Source organism: Sycon ciliatum, chromosome 3 (assembly GCF_964019385.1).
Source record: "Sycon ciliatum chromosome 3, ocSycCili1.1, whole genome shotgun sequence".
Lineage (NCBI taxonomy): Eukaryota > Metazoa > Porifera > Calcarea > Leucosolenida > Sycettidae > Sycon > Sycon ciliatum.
Genome location: NC_088645.1, coordinates 42,570,831 through 42,595,452, shown reverse-complemented (window position 1 = coordinate 42,595,452; position 24,622 = coordinate 42,570,831). Strand labels below are relative to the sequence as shown.

Sequence of the window (24,622 nt, the reverse complement as noted above, 5' to 3'; positions counted from 1 at the left end):
GGAACGCCACAAGCAAGCCTTCTTTAAACGATGGACGCCAGTAAGGAAGGGAGTGCGACTACTGGCGAACACGAGAGCACCCAGGAATAGGCCACGAATCAAAGTTCAGAACAAATTCAGCCCCTTAGCAAATGAGGATCCACGCCTCGAGGAGACCGAAATTCAAGCCTCGCCTGTCAAGCATTCGTCACCTGATACTGTTGGCCGGCCTAATGAAGTAACCGCCAGCACAGGGAGCATTTCCGCCGACAACGAACACGACCTAATGCGCGTCCAGGGCAAGATAAATGGACGTCGCGTTACCATGCTACTGGTTTCTGGGTCAACCCACGACTTCATTTCAACTGACCTTGTCAAGAAGCACAACATCTCCACAACAACCGGTAGCGACGTCCTGAACGTCACACTTGCTGATGGATCGGTCCGCTCACAGCCTATTACGAAAACGGACAGCTTGAAGACCGTAGTCGGCGACTTTAGCGAGCACCAACAGTTCCTAGTATTCCCTATGACGCGGTATGACGTGATCCTCGGCAAACCATGGCTGACCCGGACGAACCCACAGATCAATTTTCGTACCAATGAAAATCAAGCTGGAGGGTGGATCCATCATCTGTCAACCGAGTGAAAGTGATGGCACGGACAAATCCAACCCACCGATCGAGACGTTCCTCATCTCAGAGAAGCAGGCTAGGCATGCAATGAGAGGTGGCGCAGAAGGAATCCTAGCGTATGTGACAGCAGATCCGGACGAGCCACAGACGGTGGATAGTCCGGGTAGGGAGGATCAGAAGGATTTCAAGGACCTGCTGAAGGAGTTTGGGGACGTCTTTCCCGATGAGCTTCAAAACAAGCTGCCACCCAGAAGAGGCGCAGATCACGAGATAAAAACGGAAGAAGGAGCTAAACCGCCATCTCGTGCAGCATATCGTTTACCAAAACCAGAGATGGATGAGCTTCAAGCTCAGCTCACCGAGCTGCTCCGTAGAGGATTCATCCAGCCCAGCAAATCCCCATACGGAGCCCCTGTGTTCTTCGTAAAGAAGGCGGATGGAACACTTCGAATGGTATGCGACTGGCGTGAGCTAAACCGCATAACCATTAAGAACAAGGCATGCCTACCGAATATTGACGACCTCTTTGATACCGTCCAAGGCAGTGCGTATTTCACCAAGCTAGATCTGAGGTCCGGTTACAATCAGATTCGAATAGAAGAAACAGATATTCCGAAGACAGCAATAAATACCCCATTCGGTCACTTTCAGTTCACAGTGATGGGTTTCGGCCTAACAAATGCCCCGGCAACATTCCAAACCTTGATGAACAGTGTCCTCCAGCCATACCTGCGTAAATTCGTTGTGGTGTTTCTAGACGATATCCTCATATTCAGCAAATCATGGGAGGAGCACCTCGATCATGCCAGAACCATCTTAAACGCCCTCAGGAGGAATGAGCTATATTGCAAACCGTCTAAATGTGAATTCGGCCGGACAGACGTTCTGTTTCTTGGGCACCGGATAGACGGCCAATGCATTTCCCCAGATCCAGAGAAGATCAAGGCCGTGCATAACTGGCCTTTCCCGACGACGGTCACGCACGTAAGACAGTTTCTGGGATTCGCTAATTACTTTCGAAGGTTCATTAACCATTTCTCGGCCATCTCCAAACCCCTGGAGGAACTGACAGGGAAACATGTGCGCTTCGAGTGGAATCAGACTCGACAGGAGGCATTTGAGCGATTGAAGTCTGCTCTGCTGGATGCACCAGTGTTGCGACTAGCAAACGTCAGTCAGGATTTCCGCGTTGAGACTGACCCAAGTGACTTTGCTGTGGCAGGAGTCTTAACGCAGCAAGCAGAGGACCAGTCCTGGCATCCTGTGGCTTACGTGAGCCGAAAGCTGTCTTCTGCCGAACGGAATTACACGGCCGCCGAGCGAGAAACTTTGGCTGTAGTGTACGCCCTGCAGTGCTGGCGAGTCTACCTATTTCGCCACTTTCAACTCTACACCGACAACATGGAAGTTGTCTACCTCAGGACCAAACCAAACTTAACCAAGAGAGAGGCTCGATGGATTGAATTCCTGGCCGACTATGACTACACGGTACATCACAAGCCAGGGAAGTGTAACATAGCAGACCCGTTGTCACGTCGACCAGACTTGGAACTGAATGGAATCGAGTTCTCTCTGGATGTGAATCAAGGAATTGCGAATCAGATCTCAGCAGGGTATGATAGTGACCCAGAGCTTTCGCCAGTAATCAAGCGCTTGATGGCTTGCAGCGAAGACGCCATGCATGAGCGATACGTCTGGAACAGTGTGGACCGGCGGCTGTACCTAGTAACATCGGGCGATGCTCGCCTCTGCATTCCTCGCGGTCCGGTACGGCTGCAACTGCTCAAACAGAATCATGATTGCCTGACGGCCGGCCATCCGGGGAGAGACAGGACCTACCTGAAGCTGAGCAGATACTTCTATTGGCCAGGCATGAGAAGTACTGTGAAGGACTTCGTTAAATCTTGCGACCGGTGCCAACGCGTAAAGGGTAGCCAGACCAAGGCAGGACTGTTGCAGTCCCTTCCAGTCCCCGAACAGCCCTGGACAGACATCAGCATGGATTTCATCATGGCACTGCCGCTGACCTGCCGAGGACATAGCGCCATTCTAACCTTTGTGGACCGTCTGACGAAGTATGTGCACCTGATCCCGACGACTGTTCATGTTGACTCTAAGGAGGCAGCCCGATTGTACGTGGATCATGTGTTTGCTGCCCATGGCTTGAGCAAAACGATAGTTTGTGATCGAGATCCGCGATTCACGTCGGCGTTCTTCAAGGAGGTTTTCAGTATTCTTGGCGTGGAGCTAAAAATGAGCACGGCCAACCACCCGCAGACCGATGGCATGACTGAGCGTGTGAACCGTGTCATTGAGGATACGCTAAGAGCTTTCGTCAACCATAGGCAAAACAATTGGGATGAACTCCTATCGCTATGTGAGTTTGCGATCAACAATGCCGATCAAGCGTCAACAGGTAACACGCCATTTTTCCTCAACCATGGATGCCATCCAGTTACTCCCTCGAGCTTATTGACGAAGCAGAAAGCTGGAGCTGGCATGGACACGAATGGTCCGCTGTCATGGCTGGATGGCCGCGTAGAGGCACTACGTGAGGCACAGGATGCCATCGTGGCGGCGCAGGCCCGGCAATCATTGTATGCGGATCGAGGACGGGTGGAGGACGCCCTGAAGGAGGGGGATGAGGTGTTGGTCTTCAGGGACTTCCTGCTGACGCCCGAGGAACGAGACAGGCCTTCACACAAATTAAGGCTCAAGTGGTATGGGCCGTTCAAGGTGCAGAAGAAAGTGGCCCCGAATGCGTACAGATTAGCTCTTCCAAGAATCATTCGGGCCCATCCAGTGTTCAATATTGCTGCCCTCAAGCTGTACCATGGCAATGAGATACCGGGCCGTACTCAGCCGGCACCTCCACCCCTAACCGATGCGGATGGCCATACGCGGTACATTGTCGAAAAGGTGTTGTCGCACAAGAAGAGAGGACGGCGCACGCAGTACCTAGTGAAATGGAAGGGCTACCGAGATGCCACCTGGGAGCCGGAGGAATACTTGATGGATGAAGCAGGAAACGCTATTATTCCGCTGAAAACCTACCTGGACCGTTTTTCATAAAATTGCTATTTAATTGGCAGCCACAGTTGTATTGCTAGTTTCTACGTGTTGCAATAGAAATGCAGCATTCTGCATGATTAGGATAGTGCTTCCCTGCCAGCCAGGCGTTATTTGCAGAGGACATGCACTGGATCTTGAGTTCATCAGTGTTGTTTTCGGCTACCATGCATTCCACATATCCATGCATGATCATTAGTTACCATAACTGTTCCTTCGAATTGGTACTGTTCTGACAGGTGAGAGGGGGGAATGGTGTAACAGATTCACTGTTACTACTAACACTAGGAATAGGATACACTTATCACCTGCTATTATCACGCTGCTGCTGTTAGGTGTTATGTCCATCATTGCTTGTTCATGTATATAAGAATGCAGTATGGCAAGGATCATTGCTTATTCCAAGAATGACTACTGAAGTTAGTTGGACTGTTACAATCTCAGTGTAAAATGCAGGCCCTGGCAGACCATCTGTCACTCAGGTCCGTGACAAAACGTCACAGTACGGTGAAACATGTCTAAGACGACCACTCAAGGGACCTTCAAAATGTGGTCTCTGTTACCAGGTGGTCTCCTTTTCCATGCCATTTGACTGGAAATGGCATCCCTTGGTCCTGGCTGCAGTGGTCTTCTGTGACAGGCGGTCGCCTTATTCGAGTGATCGCCTTGACAGGTTTTACTGTAGTCTTCTTATCGTATTACTGTATGAGTTCAGCACAGGTGCTTTCTTACACTACATCACCATCGAACAGACTACAATGCATAGCACGAGTATGTGCAGTCCATTCATTATCATTATCAAAAAGTATTCTTTCTTGACCAGAGAGTGGTATGTTTGATAAATAAAGATAGAAATATTTACGGTACTTCTCCAGACGTTTCGTTGTTCTGAACAACATCAGCACTGATATAACAATGAGAGTGGATAATCAACGGCTTGTCCATCAACTCTTAGTCCATTCATTCTACATGTACCGATCACAACTATACATGTACATGTAGCTCCTGTTCCGCGAGGTTCTCTTGTTTACTTGTGATATGGGAGGAGCTGAAGCAGAGTATTCGTCTGTGACAAACACTGAGTCTCTCTCTCCTGTACATGTACATGTTGTACTGTAGGTGGTTTTAGCGCTGGTTAGTTCCTGCTAACCGTTCAACAAATCTATACTAGGAGTATACGAGTATACACTGGTTAGTTCCTGCTAACCGTTCAACAAATCTATACTAGGAGTATACGAGTATACACTGGTTAGTTCCTGCTAACCGTTCAACAAATCTATACTAGGAGTATACGAGTATACACTGGTTAGTTCCTGCTAACCGTTCAACAAATCTATACTAGGAGTATACGAGTATACACTGGTTAGTTCCTGCTAACCGTTCAACAAATCTATACTAGGAGTATACGAGTATACACTGGTTAGTTCCTGCTAACCGTTCAACAAATCTATACTAGGAGTATACGAGTATACACTGGTTAGTTCCTGCTAACCGTTCAACAAATCTATACTAGGAGTATACGAGTATACACTGGTTAGTTCCTGCTAACCGTTCAACAAATCTATACTAGGAGTATACGAGTATACACTGGTTAGTTCCTGCTAACCGTTTAACAAATCTATACTAGGAGTATACGAGTATACACTGTGTCTGCAATTGGTTCACTGTAACTGGCACACTTTGTAGGTCGAACGCAAAGGACACGACTTTCAAATTGTGCTCGTTCCATGCCAGTGGGAGTGATTGAGTTGAATGTCGCCCTTCAGGCAACAGCCAGAGATTTCCTTCGTGCTCTTAAGTAAACAGAACTATTATCGTCGGTCAAGACGTGAAAGGAAAAAGGAATGTGTGCGTGTATTTGTCTGTTAAGCTACAGTTGTGTTTTTCCATTTCGGCGTTCTCCTTTTATTGGGTCCGACGTGCAATCACCGTGCAGCATATCCAACACCACTCTCCTTGAACGAGGCAAGGTACAGCCGATTGAGGAAACACTGAAAAAGCGTCGACTCCGCTGGTTAGGCCATGTTGCTCGAATGGATAACTCCCGTATGCCAAAGTGTATCCTCTTCGGCGAACTGGACAAGACCCGGTCACGTCATGGGCCCCAGAAGCGGTGGCGAGACAATGTTGTGTCCGACACGAAGGACCGCCAGATAGTGGACTGGTGCGACCTCGCCCAAGATTGCAGAAAGTGGAGATCAGCATGCAGCACCATTCCTCCGACCGAGCCCGTCACCTTAGACCTCTTTTGCAATTGTGGAAAGAGCTATCGCCGTCGCCAGGACTTGACTCGCCAAGCCCGTTCTGATCGTGACTTTACGTGACTTCGGGACCTGCTATCATCTCCGGATGGGCATATTGTATTGTATTGTTTTTTGTGTGCGCGCGTGTGTGTGTGTGTGTATGTTTTTACGACAAACCACGGACCTCGAGAACAGAATACTGCATGATAGAGGTGGTTGCAGACGCAACTATGGTGGTGAAACTGAAGCATCTCGGCCGACCTAAGATCTCGATTACACATACACACACCCATTTGAATTAAACAAACTTTGTGCTTTGGAATTATCATGATTGTTATGATTCTTTTTAATATTTCCTTCTCTCATAATATTATATTCGTTCTTAGCAGAAACCGGAGGTTTTTCCTCTGGTGAGAAGGCAGAATTGCCTGTGCTCTAAACGAATTCAAATAAAAGAAACAAACAAAAACAAACTTCAGCGACACTTCAGTGCACCAAAAAAGAAGTGTGTGTGTGTATGTTTGTATGTGTGTGTGTGCAGTGATTTCCAATTGAGCGGCTGCGGGTTCGATCCTCGACGATTATGATCCCACACGTCTTTCTTCTCTTTCTCAGACTCCTCCTGACTTTTCATTCATTCTCCTGGGTGGTTACCAACAGCCAGTGCATGCCGGTGTGCGTGGTGTAATGCGAAAAAAGAAGAAAAAAAGACCAAACAAGTAGGGATTACCTGGCCAGGAAAAGCCACTTCATAGTAGCTGTGTAGTGTAGACCTGGCTGAATAGTGGCGGTCAATTGTCCAGCTTTGCAAGTTATGGAACCGGGTGCAATCCCCGCACAAGTTGCTATGGCTTCTGCTGTAGCATCGCTATCACCACCTTCCGCGATGGGCGTCAAATGGTGTGTGTGTGGGGAGGGGGGGGGGGGGGGAGGGGAGGAAGGTGTGTGTCTGATTACATGACTGGGCATCTCCCCCATCTGATGAGTATTTTCAGACACAGAACTCCGAGTAATGGCACGGAAGGACCTGGTTGCGCTATTGCTGTTTGTCTCACTGGCTCTGTCCACTGGTCATAGAGCACTATACGGAGCCTGCGGATTTTAGACAACTGTATTCTTGTACATGCAGACAGTTGTTTACCTAAGTAGGTATAGACATTATTATGCTGTTGTGGTTTTGATTTTGATTTTTTGTGTTTTTGTACTGTTTTTCCTTCTAGTACTTTGAGTTGAAGTTGAAGTTTTTTGGAACACTTGGGGGAATATATTTCTTGTGTGTATTTTTCCCGAAAAAGGGGCTGTGATAGACAGTTGCCTGAGATTCTCCAGCTGCGTACAGTGCGCTGTGTCCAATGAACAGAGCCGGTAATACAATACTCAGGCAGCAATGACACAACCAAGTCAATTTCTGCCAGTTCTCACAGTTACTCATCAGGCAGCATAATAATACTCACGTAATTATGACGCGCTACTGAAATAAGTACCTCAGTCACCTCTAGCTCTGCCTTCTTTTTTCAAGACCCTCCGTGAATACCAGTCTAGGTCATGTCATGCTGTGTCTGATGAGACTCTGAGTGACGTCAGGAAAGGACTTGGTGGTGTCATTGCTGCACGAGCGTTGTGTACATGCATTACTTGTATAACTTGTATTATGTGCATGGTGATGTGCACATGTATGAGTGTTGACTGTTGGGCCGAAGCTATCGGCGCGAGATCGAGCGAGGAAAAAGCTTGCAGAAAGAGAGGACACGACCTTTTGGAGTAGCAGTGACTGTCGACTCTGCGTGTGGTTGCTGAGCCATCACGAGATCACGGGATCACCAATTTCTACCAATGCTTTACGGAGGTGACATCTGCCAATGGTGCAGATGAAGGCTGGGGAGCACAAACGTTGTCCGAGGAATCAGTGCCTTGTTGGGTAATTCAAGGATTGGGAATCGCTGATGCATGCCAACCATCCTGATTTGGCCGGGACCGTCCCAATATCGTGGTGGGAGTTCGACATCTCTCCCAAAGACCAAAAACTAGCATTGCTCGATCTGCTGCCGAAGCGGCGTTTCGAAGGGTGGTGATATGCTCCCAAAGGTGCATTTGTCGCATGACTTACGGCTACATTGGATACATTTGATACATGTTCATACATACATGTAGGTAGAATGTATGTCATTGTCCCTGTCTCAGGTTTGTAAAGGATGGCAGGTGTGCTCATGTCCAGCACAACCACGCGGATTAGCGACAACAATAATCGGCATCGCAGGACGTCCAATACCATGCATTGGGCGACCGTATTCCTTCCATGCCCGCTTTATTGAGACGTGATAATTCACTTGACAAAATTATGCTGCCTGTGCTCTATAGGAACGTTGTCTGCCAGACAATACCTATTGGCGCCAGAAAGAAGCTCACAACACGCCCAGGAACGTGCATGATAGGGTCCGAATCTAAAAATAGCTTATCCAACTTGTTGAGTAGCAGTAACTGGCCATACTTGGTGGGCTTCACCAGATCCGTCATGTTTACGTATCTAATATTGACTGAGTACGAGGTCAATATAGGAAATAAAAGCCGAGTAAAAGACCGAGGCGAAGCCGAGGTCTTTAACGAGGTTTTTATTTCCTATACTGACCAAGTACGAAGTCAATATTAGATTTATCACGACAAACAGTCTGTATTGCAAAATCCAAAACGATAATCTCATGAATCCCGGTTTTATGATTACACAACCGTTGCACCACCACCTACTCATGCAGTGACAATGCTGCACTAGGCACCGTTCAACTGCGCAACCCCTAAGCAGTCAAATATAAGCAGTCAATACAGCCCTAAGGAGTGAAATATGCAGGAATATTTGACTGCTTAGGTATGGCAAACATCTATGTGAGTCAATACTAAGGGAGTGATAACAATGAATACCAGAGGTCGTATCATATCTGTCACTAGTGTCAGGCAGGCAGGCCCTGGCCTGGGCCTGGCGGCGTCATGCAGGTGCTGGCGGCGGCATGCAGTGATTAGTGACGCCAGTACTGTGCCGTAGCGCGAGAGGTAGAACTTATTCTGGTGTCGACATTTTGATGCTAATTCTAATTTTTTGTTGAGGAGCGTGGCTGCGTCAGCGCGGATTATTTTGACCTTTTCCGCTAAGCACAGGCTGCATCTTTTTGAGATGTCGCTGTAGGTCTTTGCTCTGTCGACGATGGACCACCTGATATCGTACTCTTCACCCTGGTCCTGCAGTGGCCACAGGCGCTTCGACAGCTGCGTGCTTTTGGCTCACTTTTCGTATCTCATAGTCGTGAGGTGGCTGCCATAGCGCGTCTTGAATGGTGTCTCGCAAAGCCCGAAGTACAGTCAAACCTCTTTAGGACGAACACCAAGGGACCGATGACATTTGTTCGCAATAACGGGAGTTCTTCTTATCTGTATGTTATACCCAGTGAATACACAGTGATTTATCCAATGGAGTTACGAATACTAGTTCTTCTAAAGCAAACATTTGTCTTATCAGTGTTCTTCCTAACCAGGTTTCACTGTACTGTTTCTCGTCACCTGAGCTCCGAGCCGTGACGTTCGCTTGGTAGACCAACCTTTCCTGCAAACACCGGCCGTCAAGAGGGCAAGAGGGTTTAGCTCAGCACTTGCATTCCTCTACTGGTTTTCGCAAGCCGGCCTGGGCCAGCACTTTCTGTTTGTGCCCCTTGATGAGGCAGGCCATAGTGGGTGGGCATACACGAGTAGCTGGCCTTGACCTTATTTTTGTTGAAAATTTTACTAAGAGGTGACGATGCCGGGAAGTGCTTTCGGACTAGCGTCAGAACCCTCTGGCCGTTACTGGTAGACACGGATTTGCTGAATGGCGGGTTGTACCAGATTATGTTTCCCTTTCTTTCTCGGCTCTTCTTTGCCTGGCCCCAGTTGTTGAATGTTGGTGCGGCCGGGAATCCGCTGGCTGATAGTGCTTCCCTGTAGGCCGGTGCACCTCTCGCGCTTCGGCACTGGCGTCACTTAGTCACCTGCATACCGCCGCCAGCACCTGCCTGCCGCCACCAGGCCCAGGCCAGGGCCTGCCTGCCTGCCTGCCTGCCCGCCGTCACTGTAACTTGACTCTCACCCCTCCTTCTCTCCCTCCTTTTTTCACCTCCCATGCAATAACCGACACCATCCGCACCATGTCTCCCTAACTAACGTATCACTTGAAATGTCACACTAATGTCGCGTTTTTGCCACCTTTGCGCGCTATCATCATCATCATCATTACAAGCCCATAGCCCTAAGGCCGTCGGGGCATCACAGAGCAAGTATGAACAAGCGAGCGCCATAAAAATCGATCGCGTGTAGCAGCGAGCAGGTGCAGTCCATGAAATAATATTATCAAGCCATGACATCCTGGGCCTGCCTCGGCCACGATCTCCAGCAACACAACCCTGAAGAACAGTCAATGACAAACAGCCGGAACGAACAATATGACCAAAAAATTGCAATTTCCTTTTACGAACAGAAACAATAAGTGGGACTTGTTTGTGAATACTATATATTTCCTCTCTAATAGACACATTCGTCCGATGATCAGTGAACGGAATCCTGAGAAGGCGTCGATAGCTTCTCATTTCGAAAGCCTCGATCTTTTTCACAATTTCAGCAGTTAAGGTCCAAGACCGGCAAGCATAAAGGAATATGGATAAAACAATAGCATTGAGTAGACGTAATTTCGAGCCGATACTGCGCTATGCCACCTGCGTTTTGGCGCTTTACTCACTTTGCGCGCTCTGTTTTAGCTACCTGCCTGGGTGTAAATTTGGACCGAGATGATGTAGAGGTTATCAGTTGTCTGAGGATTGCCTTAGCTTTGCTATGTGCATGAAACGCAGCCCTACAACAATGACCTAGCCGGCTGTCTCTCTTCTCTTCTGCTTTTTTTGTAAATATATTATTAAGATGTAAATGTGAATGTACATCGGCAATGTCTATCATCATGCAGGCGTGTGTTTACCGCCATATTGCAAGGTGTGTCTTTACCACCATAATTATCAACCATAAGTACAGCTGCAGTGGTGTCTTCGACTTCATTCTCCCGAACAGTGCAAACCCAGTAAAACAAAGGATATTCAAACCCAAGAGCAAAAGTGGTCTGTGATGGAAACTAGACCCAGACCGTCAATGTGCACAAGTAGCTGGTCACGTGACCAGTACAACAGCAATGTCTAACACGTAGAGTGCACTTGTTGGTACTTACTTCCTTTTCACTAATTTCAGTCATTCAGGGGTCTCTGATGAGGTCTGAATGAGCGAAACAACTTTCGGAAAGTCTTACTTGTATTTCGTAGTATTTTCGGGACTCAGAAGTAGGGACCGGCGGATTCTGCTCGAAAAGCAGTGAAATTGGCAGAACGATACAAACCTAATGGCGGGCAATTCCTCGAATTCTGCTCCATTTCTTTATCCACATACCAAACATGCATGAAACTTACCAGAAAAAGTACCGAATTCTGCCAATTTCTCTGCCGGCAGAATCCGCTGGACCCTACTCAGAAGTAACCTGTTTCTGGTGAGAGAAGGTTGTGTGGTCGGCCAAAGGACGTAACAGTGGTCAGTCAATTTACGGAGACTTTTCAACAGCGAAATTTTGCTTCTTGTACCTGGCTTTGAATTGTTTTCTTTCCAAGGCAACTGTCAAGTAGTTTCTTAGGAACAGTCAGCGTTCTCCTAGACAACGCCATACCTGTGAAAAGCACCATCGACATTGCATAGGAGTGATAGGACTCGGTCAAACAGCTGCGGGCCAGGGGAAACCGGGTTGCCAAAGGAAAATCACGCGATCTGGAGTCAGGTGATCACGTTCGCAGCGTGCGTTCCCCTGTACAACACAATCATGACTGTTCAGTCAGCATACTAGTATTTTTGTACTTCTACCATGACTTGTGTAATGCATGCTGGCGTGCAGGTTGCAGTTTTCCTGCTACAATACAGTACGAAATAGAGGTTGCGACTTCGGCGATGATTTTGTTTAGGAATGGGTTTGCTCCCACACTGGCGCTCGCGTTATTCCGCCGACTTGACTTGACAATTGACTGACTCACGACTGCCATCCAGAGATCACGAGAAGTCCATCGAACCTTCGACTCGGCAAACCTGCAAGAAAGCACCACTCCTTGCTCAATACACAGTGTTTTGGGGGAATTCACCCCTCATCAGTTGAGCTTTGTGTTTTGTGGATGGCAGTCGTGAGTCAGTCAAGTGTCAAGTCAAGTCGGCGGAATAGCGTGAGCGCCAGTGTGGGAGCAAACCCATTCCTAAACAAAATCATCGCCGAAGTCGCAACCTCTATTTCGTACTGTATTGTAGCAGGAAAACTGCAACCTGCCCGCCAGCATGCATTACACAAGTCATGGTAGAAATACAAAAATACTAGTATGCTGACTGAACAGTCATGATTGTGTTGTACAGGGGAACGCACGGTGCGAACGTGATCACCTGACTCCAGATCGCGTGATTTTCCCCTGGCCCGCAGCTGTTTGATTTAGTCCTATCACTCCTATGCAATGATTATGTCGATGGTGCTTTTCACAGGTATGGCATTGTCAAGGACAACGCTGACAGTTCCTAAGAAACTACTTGAAATACTATGAAATACAAGTAAGACTTTCCGACAGTTGTTTCGGTCATTCACACCTCATCAGAGACTCCTGAATGAGTGAAAAGGAAGTAAGTACCAACACGTGCACTCTACGTTTTAGACATTGCTGTTGTATTGGTCACATGACCAGCTACTTGTACACATTGACGGTCTGGGACTAGTTTCCATCACAGACCACTTTTGCTCTTGGGTTTGAATATCCTTTGTTTTACTGGGTTTGCACTGTTCATTCTTTATTTTTGATAATTTTTGTGCTTAAGTTAACTAACTCGGATACTCATTGCATTCCCAACTCATCACAACCACGCGCTCTTCAGCTTTAGCAGCTTGCATATGCCATTGATATAATCGCGCACTTGCGCCATTTCTGGTGTATAAGAATGATCATTCCTCCATTATCATCATTATCATCCTCTACTGATGAGCTCCGACAGGGAGCGAAACAGCTGTCTAGAGGCGTGGAGCAATATTATCTCTCAACGGAAGTGTCCTTGCTGGTGTCTGTATGGTTCGGCTGAGGAGCGCGTGGTTGTGATGAGTTGGGAATGCAATGAATTGAAAATATGGCTGAAAGCTCTGTCGCAATATTTAGTTCTGAACTCGGATACTGAGCCAAAAATAAATGCAAAGTAGAAGAAAACACAAGAGAACGAGTTTTGAAGAAACTTATGAAGTACAATCACGTACTTGTTATCGTAGTCTACTCGTCCACAATAGTGTCATGCGTGAGGAATACCGTTAGATATTGGCGTCTAGTTTTGTACAATTCGTTTTCGCAAAGCTTCCCCTTCCATTACATGTATCTTTGATATTCCTGGCCCGCCCAAGTTGGGTGGTGTGACTGCAAATCCGCGCAGCTCACCAGATCGGGTATTTGGGGATCCTCTTCACTCTCAGTAGAGACAGAGTCGAGCGAGCTGTATTCCCGGTGCCGAAAGGCGGGCTCACCAGTCCACCCCTGTATGGCAACTTCCCCATGTCTAACCCCCAAATCAAGACGAAGTGAATACTGCAGAGCGCATGTCGTGGTCATATTATACTGACTGAAGTAAAAAACAAACAAATGCGGAGTGTGTTGGATTGGCTACGAGATTTCTTCAGTATATTGTTTTGTATAGGTATGGGTTTTCTCCCACACTGGAGCTCGCGTTATTCCACCGACTTGACTTGACACTTGACTGACTCACGACTGCCATACAGAGATCACAAGAAGTCCATCGAACCTACGACTCGGCAAACTGCAAGAAAGCACCAATCCCTGCTCAATACACAGTGTGTCGGGGAATTCACCCCTCATCAGTTGAGCTTCTTGTTCTCTGTATGGCAGTCGTGAGTCAGTCAAGTGTCAAGTCAAGTCGGCGGAATAACGCGAGCTCCAGTGTGGGAGAAAACACATTCCTAAACAAAACAGTATACTGAAGAAATCTCGTAGCCCATCCAACACACTCCGCATTTGTTTGTTTTTTACTTCAGTCAGTATAATATGACCACGACATGCGCTCTGCCTTATTCACTTCGTCTTGATTTTGGGGGGGGGGGGGGTAGATATGGGGAAGTTGCCATACAGGGTTGGACTGGTGAGCCCGCCTTTCGGCACCGGGAATACAGCTAGCTTGACTCTGTCTCTGAAGAGGATTGCCAAATACATGTACATGATCTGGTGAGCTGCGTCACGGGGATTTGCAGTCAGATGTGCGACCGCTGGGCTCGAATCGGCGACCTCTCGCTAGTCTCGGTCCGTATTTGATGATTAGGTAGCTTGGTTACAGTCTGTAAGTACTAGTACAGACAGTCCTAGTACTGTCGTAGACATGGAAATCCGGTCACACGTCTAGCGGCCCCAGGGCGCTGGCCATTCAGCCATGGCATGCATTATTACGCGCTGCTGCTGGTCGCATCAACATGATTGTGCGCTGCATGCAACGACTTTCAAAAGTTCTGTACGCGCTGAGGGCGCGGGCCCCGGTCAATCGACTGGATTTCCATGTCCTAGTAGAGTGGTGTCGGTTTGTGACTGCATCATTCCAATGCTACTTACTGCAATGGCTGTACCACTCAGCGGCTACCACAAATCTTTGAACGTCTTTGTGTGACATTTACATCGTACTAGTCATGCAGATCGCCAGATGCCGAACTGAACCAGTGCCGTAGTGGCCTGCCGTCGACGGGACTGCTTCCCGGCCTCGACATGTTTCAGACGCGCACCTCATCATGATGGACACTGGATACTGGATACCGATGTCTACTCTCTACTGTCTACTGTCTACTACTACTCGAGCAGGGCCAGGCGCGGGGAAAGGGCCAGCACAGGTCAGGGGACAGTCACCAGGTCACGAAGAACACTGGCGACTGCGTTGTTCGTCTGGGCCAGACTAGAGACTAGTAGATCTACTACTAGAGTAAGGTTGAGCCCACATGACATGGTCCGACAACAATCCTGACAGGTCATGTTGCTGCCACGGCTGCTGCTGCTGGTGCCTGGCGACAGTGACCAGACCAGGCTACGCGTAGATCTGCAGTGTTTGAATGCAGCGCTGTGACCAGTAAAGCCTTATCTACCCTTGTCCCTACAATGTAGTTCGAAACACAACTCCGAAACGAACAAGTATACTTATTAGGATCCCGTGTGCGGACCAAAGGGCAGATAGTCACTGAGCTGGGAGTTTTCATTTACCTTCTAGAGTCTGGAAGACCACGGCCACGCTCTTGCAGATCGATCACGGGCTTAGCTTTCGGACGCACTCCACCCTCCCTGGCGCACATGTAAAGCCGTAGAGATGGCGGTATCAACGCCTGAAGCGGCGTTACTGCGAGATCTAGGCTTAGGCAGAGGTGAAATCGCGTACCACGGTATTTTCACCGTCGAGGATCAGATTGGCCGCGGTTCGGACGCTGATGTGTATCGAGTAGTATGGCAAGGCATACCGGTAGCCGCAAAGGTGTTTCACCCCAGACATGATCAAGCAGATGTGGAGGGGAGAGATAAGAACCTGCGGCGATTTGGCGCTGAGATAGCAAGACTGTCTAAGCTGCACCACCCAAACTTGTGTCAAGTTCTCGGTGTTTGCAGTCACTGCCGATCGTCATCTTCCAGTGTTAGTGGTTGAGCTATTCGATCATACACTTTGTGAATGCAGTGTCGGTGCAGATCGGTTTGACCATGTCGCCCTGCTATCGTTCCTGGCGGATGCTGTGGCGGGTGTTCGCTATCTCCATAGCAGAGATCCCCCTGTCATTCATCGTGACCTGACTTTGCGCAATGTGTTGATCAAGGGCCAGATCGCAAAGCTCTGTGACTTTGGTTGTGCGCGACTGCGACCAACAAGTCCTGCGGATTTGGTTGGCTTTCTTCCAGATCTAACGGCATGCCCAGGCAACGTGCTGTACATGGCGCCGGAGGCTCTGCAAAACCCTCCGGTGTACGACGAATCGCTCGACATATTTTCGTTTGGCGTGCTGGCCACGAGCGTCGTGACAGGAGTTGAACCGTCGACAGACCTGCACACCTCACCAAGGACCATCATCAGACAAGTGGAGCGAGCAGACGGAACGCGTGACGAGACCGTCACGGCTATCACCGAAGTCGAGCGGCGCGGCGTTGATTTGGAAAGAATACCAGACGCCCATCCACTCAAGCCTGCAATCTTTCGCTGCCTGGCAGTCGTTGCGAAAGATCGTCCCAAGGCTGAGGAGCTGCATGATATAGTGCTGGACACTGTGAAGGTGGCACGTGGTTTTTCTCCGGTAAGCGATAATTATGCTTATTTTGTATTTGCATTTTGCTTATAAGGGGGGGGGGGGGGCTGACAACATCTCTCTTCAGTTGTAATTCACTCTTGGCACACGCGCTGGATGAAAATTATTTCATTACTTATGTCGAAAAATTGAACTCAGTTCTGACGATTGGTAACTGGCCCGAAGCGTCAATAATTTTTCAACATCACTAATAAAATAATTTTTCATCCAGCGCATGCGAGAGGGAATAGCAACTGTGAACATGATCCGACGCGGGACTTTGGTTATGTCCTCTTCATTTCCAGCGCTGTGTACGAATCGGTGTCGACTATATTCAGTCGGTCCAACCCGCGACCTCCATTATGCCGTGAAACGAGTCCCTCAAGCACATTCACAAGCTACGCATTTTCTCGGCAGGAAAATCCTCCCAGCATTCTACAACGGCTTCGAGGAGGTCCCTGCGATTCCCCTTGGCGACGAAAGAGATGTCTAACTGGAGAGAGGCGAAGAAATCCAGGTCGTCGACATTCCGATCAGGAGATCAGGAGCAATGAATGTCATGCTACCTGGCTATTTGTGTTGAAACGAGCGTATCTATAACAAACGAGCGATCAGTTCCACTAACGAGCAAGCTATCGAGCGAGCTAACGAGTTTCATTGATGTGGCAAAATTAATATGATTTATGGACTGATAAATTTTCTAAGTTCGATTTTTTCAGCTGGTTCAAATTATCACCGCCGATATTTGGGGTTGCTGCTGCTTCACTTCGGACTGCTGTTTGGTGTCAAGATGTCTTTTCAGCGCCGTCGTCGAGTAGCCTTTGTAAGAATAGACCGTTTTGCAAAAATTGCAAGTAGCCCTGGTCTTCGCTGCATCGCGGGAGAAAACTTCCAAACGACTTAGCGTAACTTTCACTCGAATGGAGACGTGACCGAAGCATATCCTGGGACAGGTCAGCAGATGCAGAGCAAGACATCAGTAGAGTCTACCAAAGCTGCAACGACAACTGAAACAACTCAAGTGTCGTGCAGGCATACAGTTACTGTAACTGCGAGTGATTTTCACTTTGCGCGGGACTGGATCCCCCATGGACTCTCGATCGACCAGGCCAGGGAGTTGTAAACTATTTTACGACTCCCGGCCCGCGGGCCCGGTCGACATGTACTGCTGGAGCGACCTGACTCACTGAGTATTACGTCATTCTACAAACGCATGCGCAAGAAATAAAATCATTCTCTTTGGTCACAACTTCTTCGTTGTTCGGTTGGCCAAAGTAGCCGTCGTCTAGGGCCCGACGTAAAAACCATAAATTGGTGACCCCTGACGCTGCGCTCTTCGGAGTTTTGAGCCTGCCATCCCCGAGCTCGGCCCGTCGCAGTTTCCTGCTCGCCTCAACTCTCGGGATCCCGTCAATCGCCGGCTGTTGACGTAAAACTTGAGCCTCACCACCACTGGATCCGCCCTCGGAACTGCTGTGGCCCCTGCCACCCTCCCCGGCCCACCTGGATACCCCGCTATCCTGCCACGGCATCGTCCAGTCGTCGTCGTTCGTATTCGTCCTGGCCTCAAGCTGGAAATTGGCTACCTCCACCCGTCGTACCAGCTCACTCACTGAGGAGTCTGTGCACGCACGCAGGCACACGCCCGGCACCGGACCCCATGGAGCTGCGCTCGCCTCCATCTGTCCCCGCCTCAGTCGGCACGCCTCGCCCCAGTGCAGCGCTCCTGCTGGTATCCCGCCAAGCCTGCAACATGGAGCCGCCTCTGACATGATAATACTCCTCTGTCACGCGTACATTTCCTTTTTTTCCGCCTCTGACACGATAACACTCCTCTGTCACGCGTACATTTCCTCTTTTCTTTCTTTCTGCCTCTGACATGCTCTCTACCTCTGTCACGTTAACACACCTCTGACATGTTAAACCGCCTCTGTCATGCATCTCTCTCACCTCCGCTTTCTTCACTGTTTTTGATTTTGTTTCGGCCTTTGTTGCCACGTCACAAACAAATTTCATACACGCAGCTCTCGCTTGTACATATGTATCATATTCTTATAGTTTTGCCTTTCCGCCTTGTACATGCTGCGCTTCCTTTCTCTTCTCTTGTTTCTTGTTTATCGTGCTTCGCTCCTCCCGACCTCACCACTGGCGGGGGAGTACTGTAGCGACCTGACTCACTGAGTATTACGTCATTCTACAAACGCATGCGCAAGAAATAAAATCATTCTCTTTGGTCACAACTTCTTCGTTGTCCGGTTGGCCAAAGTAGCCGTCGTCTAGGGCCCGACGTAAAACCCTATACTGCCATGTGCACGGAGTAAGGTGTTCGTTAGTGCAAACGAGCTGGCTGCACAAACGAGCCGAGTTTCTGGCGAGCGAGCTAACGAGTATCCGGTGAGATCGTTTCAACACTACTGGCTATTCACCGCCAATCCGCCGAGATCGTACAGCGCAAGGCGGTGGAGTCGCCGTCTGGGTACGTTCGGGCCTCGCTTATAGCCACATGGAGCAGAATGATAACCTGCGGTGACCTGGAAGTCATATGGCTTACAGTGCAACTGCAAACAGGGTGTCGTGTTACAATGTGTGCCGCTTATGGTGTACTAGCTGTGCTAGTACTTGTTAGCAACAATCCGAACTAGCGCACACACTGCACTGCATTGCTTTGTTCTGCATTCAAGACTGACGTCATGCGCTTTGTTTTGCTGCGTAATCACAAATGGCACCAGCCCATTTTTGCGGAAAAGAAAAACAAATCTTGCTTGCCCTGTTGTGCTCTTCCAGACAACGGATCGTGCTTCAGCAGTGTTTCTTTTCCTTTCGTAGCTTTGCTGCCAGCCCGAGTGTCACCTCGACACTGTATTTCTTCAGTATGTCTGACCTTACTGTCGACACTGTCAAGGCAATGCCTTGCCAAGCCCTCCGCGGCGAGCCTTCTCAGCGCGGCTTGAATCCGAAAGGAAACTTAGTAAAAGTATTTTACAGGACCGTTTGCTGGCACAACTAGCCCTTGGTAGTGAGGTCTGCTCCGGCCAGGAGAACCAGCAACATGACAGTGCGGACACGGCTCGCGAGCCCAGAAGCCCGACGTGCACCAATGCCTCCTCCGCCAGCTCAGGTGACGCGGGCTCATCAACGGATCTCTGCGCTCCCGTACGGGACGAGGTGTAGTCGGCTTTGTCGGCCGCCATTTTATCATTATCGGAGAGCATTGTGCCGCTCCTCACCCAAGGCCAAGGCAATGCGGCAGCTGCCGCCACTATGCCAGGCTAAGCTCCTGTAACCCACCCGATCAGCCACCTGCACCAGCTGTGCCCAAGGCTGTGCAAGAACGTATCTTGCGAGGGGAGTTCGTAGATTTTTCAAGTTTGTTGCCTGAAATTCTTGCACACTTCCGGCCCAACATTCCGGCTGGTGCACAACCCGAATAACGATAGCCAGCTAAATATCGTTGAGTCGGATGACGCGAAGCAGGTGCGTCGCAAGGTTCACGATAATTACACATGTAGCTACCCGGCTCGAGGCATGGACCACATACATGTCTGTTATCACGGCTGCTGCCCTACACCGCACTGCTGAACTGATTGCGTACCAGCAGTTGATCCTGACTGCTAACTGCCAGTTCTTCCCAAGCGCGTGGCTAGAGTACGACCGCCAGCTGCGGATGCTCGTGGCCCAGTAACCAGGCACGAAGAGGTTGGACACCATCGACGTGAACCTATGGCAGATAGCCGTCACAGGCCATGCACACCCAAAATGCGCTCAATGTAAGACGGTCCATCCAGGGGCGGTTTGTGTCCTTTTCGTCCCGAAGCCAGCAGCATTTACCTCCAGTGGTCGCAACCATACCAGCGACGGCCAAGAAATCTGCCGCAACTTCAATGGAGGTCGCTGTTCTTTGTCGTCGTGCCGCTTCTCCCACACCTGCAGCCAGTGTGGCAAGGACCACCCATGCATCATGTGCAACCAGCAGCAGCGCGGAGCCAATCGGCCACCCCGCCGCACCTAGCAGAATGGCTACTGAATCGCTTGACTCGGTACGTAGCTTCTTTCCTATACACTCTGCAGACACCACACTGCTAGCTGATCACTTTGCCCGCCTGTTACGTAACCACTCAGATCAATCATGTGTTGCGTATGTTCTCCATGGCCTGCGCCGTGGCTTTACTCTTGGATCTGCCGGCCAACACGACATTTCGGTTTTCTCTAATAATCTACCATTGGCTTTCACTCACTCGGCATTTATATCCGAGCAATTAGCTGCTTCCTGCGCCCGCAGCGAGACCACAGGCCCATTTCCGTCACCTCCATTTCAGTTCATGCGCCGCTCTGGTATTGGTGCCATCCCCAAAAAGAACGGCAAGCCGCGAATGATCCACCATCTGTCTAGTCCGGAAGGCACCGGCGCGAACGACAGCATTCCTGCCGAGCCGCTCTCTCTGCACTACGCGAGCATTGACAACGCGATCAACATCATCATGTCATGCCCACAGCCTGTGTATTTGTCCAAGCTCGATGTACGCAGTGCATTTCGGCAGATCCCAGTCCGCCGTCAGGACTTCGCTGGGAAGGCTCCTACTACTACGAGCGCTTTCTGCCTTTCGGCCTCCGCTCCAGCCCAGCCGTCTTTGACTCAGTAGCCACAGCAGTCAACTGGATCATGCAGCACGAGTTTGCTAAAGATCTCCGGCTTCACTACCTCGATGACTTTCTCGATATCTCCACTGGTTTGGCTGCAGCCAACCAGCAACTCACCATCCCCCTCCGGGCGTTCACGTATCTCGGCACTCCTCTTTGCTCCATCCCAGCTCAAAGGGCCATCACCATCATTGACCTTCCTTGGTATTGTCCTAGACGGCGAGCGCCACGAAGCTCGGCTACCAGAGGACAAGCTGTCCGAGATCCGTGCGCCACTCATGGCTACTATCAGCGAGCGCAGCATCGGCCAGCGTCAACTCGAGTCCCTCCTGGGGAAGCTCACTTTTGCTGCCCGAGTCATCGTTCCTGGACACACATTCATGCGTGAACTATGATCAGCGTGCCCTGAACTGTATCTGTGTATGCGAGTGCGGTGCATAAAGCCCACCTTAAGAATGGGTTTGCCGGCCCCTTGGTAGATGCGTGGCTTCTGAAGAGGGTGTTGAAGGGCATCCAGCGATGCCATGGTACGGCTGCACTCACCCCTCGCCCTCCTATAACTATGCCAATCCTACGACACCTGACGGATGCACGCCGGAAAAGTAGTATCCTGAATGGCCATGACAAGCTGCTCTACCAAGCCGCCATGCTGCTTCTTTGGATTTCTTCGGTGCGCTGAATTCACTAATGGCATCACACGGGGCTGTACTAGCTCCCCTGGTGACGGACGCCTGCAACTCTTCCTGCTTTCATCCAAGACGGACCCATTCGGTAAAGGCGTTACTAGTGACATTGGCCCGTCTGTACCGCCGTACTGCCCGGTCCGTGCCATTGTTAGCTACCCATTTGTCACTCGTCGCGAGGGACCGGAGCAACTCTTGTTCGTACTCTCGAACAGACAGCAGCTGACCAGGCAGTCATTCACAGTAACAGTATGGTCTCTTGTCGCTGCGGCCGGTGTACCATCCCAGTCGAACTACTCCGGGCATTCGGTCCACATTGGTGTAGCCACCACCGCTGCTATGGCTAGTGCCCCCGACTCCTTCTTCCGAGTGGCAGGTCAGTGGAAAGAGCGATGCGTGTCTATGCTACATCCAGACTACAACAAGCGCATAGCGCCAGCTATCGTCCCGGCTTGCTGCCGTGCCATGGATGCCATGATCCCCAACTCGGGTGAGTAATGAGCTACTGAACTCTAGCTGCGCAATGCTTGCCTGTGCTGACATTAATTGACCCTTGCTGTGCGTCAATAGTGCTTAGTTAACGGAGTGCTGGTTTCATGGGTCCACTCTCACAACTGGTGTTATCTAGCTATTTGCTGCGGCTCTGCCTTGCGCTATATTACATCCATTTAGCATTGCAGCTCTACGTAGAGCTAACAGCAGCTCTACTTTGAGCTAACAGCAGCTCTACTTTGAGCTAACAGCAGCTCTACTTTGAGCTAACAGCAGCTCTACTTTCAGCTAACAGCAGCTCTACTTTGAGCTAACCGCAGCTCTACTTTGAGCTAACAGCAGCTCTACTTTGAGCTAACAGCAGCTCTACCTTGAGCTAACAGCAGCTCTACTTTGAGCTAACAGCAGCTCTACTTTGAGCTAACCGCAGCTCTACTTTGAGCTAACCGCAGCTCTACTTTGAGCTAACCGCAGCTCTACTTTGAGCTAACAGCAGCTCTACTTCGAGCTAACAGCAGCTCTGCTCTGAGCTAACACCAGCTCTACTTTGAGCTTCAAACCAGTTGTTTCGAAACCAGCACTCCTCAATCCAAAGATGCCTCTTTGTTGACTTGTTTGTGTGAGGGATGGGGCTAATCGGCCAGGTTCATGTGCAGATCATGACATCTCAATCCTGGAACATATTGACAGCACAATCGATCGAGTGCGACAGCAAGGCGCCAAGCTCGTAATTGCCGGGGACTTCAACGTGCACAACAACAGTTGGCTTCAGAGCAGCAGGACGTCTCTAGCCGGCGAAGCCGCTGAGGATATGTGTGCCCAGCATGGCCTCACCCAGCATGTGGCAGAACCAACCCGCGGAAACAACACTCTTGACCTGATAATGTCCGACTTCCAGGAGCCAGTGGAGGTAGATGTGTTGCCTCTTGTTGGTAAATCAGATCACGCTGTAGTTGTTGCCACATTCCCCGCTCGAGTGCAGCAAGAGAAGCGCACCTACAGAACTGTTTGGCGCTACAACCAAGCAGACTGGAACCGTCTCCGCTCCCACTTTAGGAATACCAACTGGTCTGACATCATAACGGATGACCCGGACACTTCTTGCCAGCAGGTGACTGCCACGATATCCAACGCCGTCGCCCAATTCGTTCCGTCAAAGGCAATGACCACCAAGCCATCAGATCCAAAGTGGTGGACCCCGGAGTGCACGCGGGCAATGGCCATCAAAGACAGGCATTGGTGGTCCTGGAGGCGCTCCCCCCCCCCCCCCCCCAGGACGTCATACTGAAGCAACAATTTGTGACGTCTGTCAATGAGGCTGTTGCAACCCTCTTTCGAGCCCATCAGGCTAAGGCCGCGGTCACACCGAGCTCGATTCAGCCGTTCAGCCGAAAAAAGCGCTTGTTTACGTCACTATTACCATGGAAATGGCTGAAAAATGTCCAACAAGCGACTTTCAGCCGTGGTTGACTCTCAGCCGTTTTTTCGGCTTGTTTCAGCCACAGCTTGTACAAGCGGCTGAAAGCCGAAATTCAAAAAATAATTTGAGTGCGCTTGGAGCACATCATGTAGCTAGTTGACATGATGAACTGATATTGATGTTCTTTCTTGTGTCCGTGGAACCGTGCTATCCCTTCGCCTTTGGTTTTGACCGTGAGTCTGTCTATCCAGCTACAGTGTATTCAGTTTGATTTGGATTTTGTCCGACGACCATGGATTTCTTCCGCTGTGCCTCTAGACTGCTGCGTAGATTGTTGGAGCTGTGGTTTGAGGCCAAGACAAGGCACCACACTCACGACCGAATTCATGAAGAAAGCCGGGTACGAAGAAGAGAGTGGATTGCAACTGAGTTGAAGAACGGCAACCGGCGGGGCAGAAAGCTAGACACCAGGAAACACCACCCGAACCATCGCGTCCATGCACACCGAACAAATAAAAAGAGCACAACTTCGCAATTCAGAATCCGGGCTTCCTTTGCTTCTTCATCAAAACTGAACACAAGAACAAGTACAGTTTTAGATCACGAACGTTCTGCTTTCCGGTTTCTTGCAAACATTGGTGTGCTTCGAGATATTCAAAATTTGGCGGGTAAGAAAAACAAGCCATTCAAGCTTTGCAGTCAGGGTCTGGTGTGACCGCGTCACAGCGACCACGCAAGCCAGCTGAGCGCCAGCAATAACAAGCCCAAAGTGGCTTGTTTCGGTGTGACCGGGGCCTAAGGAGGACAGCCTACGCCGCAGCTTATCAAACGGGTCCATGCACAGCAAGCAGTGGTGGACAAAGCTCAAGTGTGCAAGTGGCATAGGGCGCCATACAGATATACCGCTGATTGCTGACGCCAATGGCCACGAGTACGCAACAAGTGCAGAGAAATCGGAGGCATTTGGACGCTTCTTTGCAAAGAAGTGTAGCATCCCCGGCGACGATATCTCCACTGCTGATCTCCCTCCCCACGGCTTGCCCACATCCCAAACGATCAGTACCATTCACTTCCGACCTGAAGCAGTGCGTCGAGTT

The 24,622-nt window shown here is 49.8% G+C and overlaps 1 protein-coding gene across 1 annotated transcript in view; it reads left to right on the top strand.

Annotated features, from left to right (window-relative positions):
* Positions 1–15,334: 15,334 nt before the first annotated feature.
* The window catches only part of LOC135813109 (uncharacterized), a 27,326-nt gene continuing 18,038 nt past the window's right edge, over positions 15,335–24,622 (top strand). The window contains exons 1-2 of the mRNA XM_065326327.1: positions 15,335–15,466; positions 15,573–16,301. Of these exons, the coding sequence (XP_065182399.1) occupies positions 15,335–15,466; positions 15,573–16,301 (861 nt within the window). The remainder of the gene's footprint in view (positions 15,467–15,572; positions 16,302–24,622) is intronic.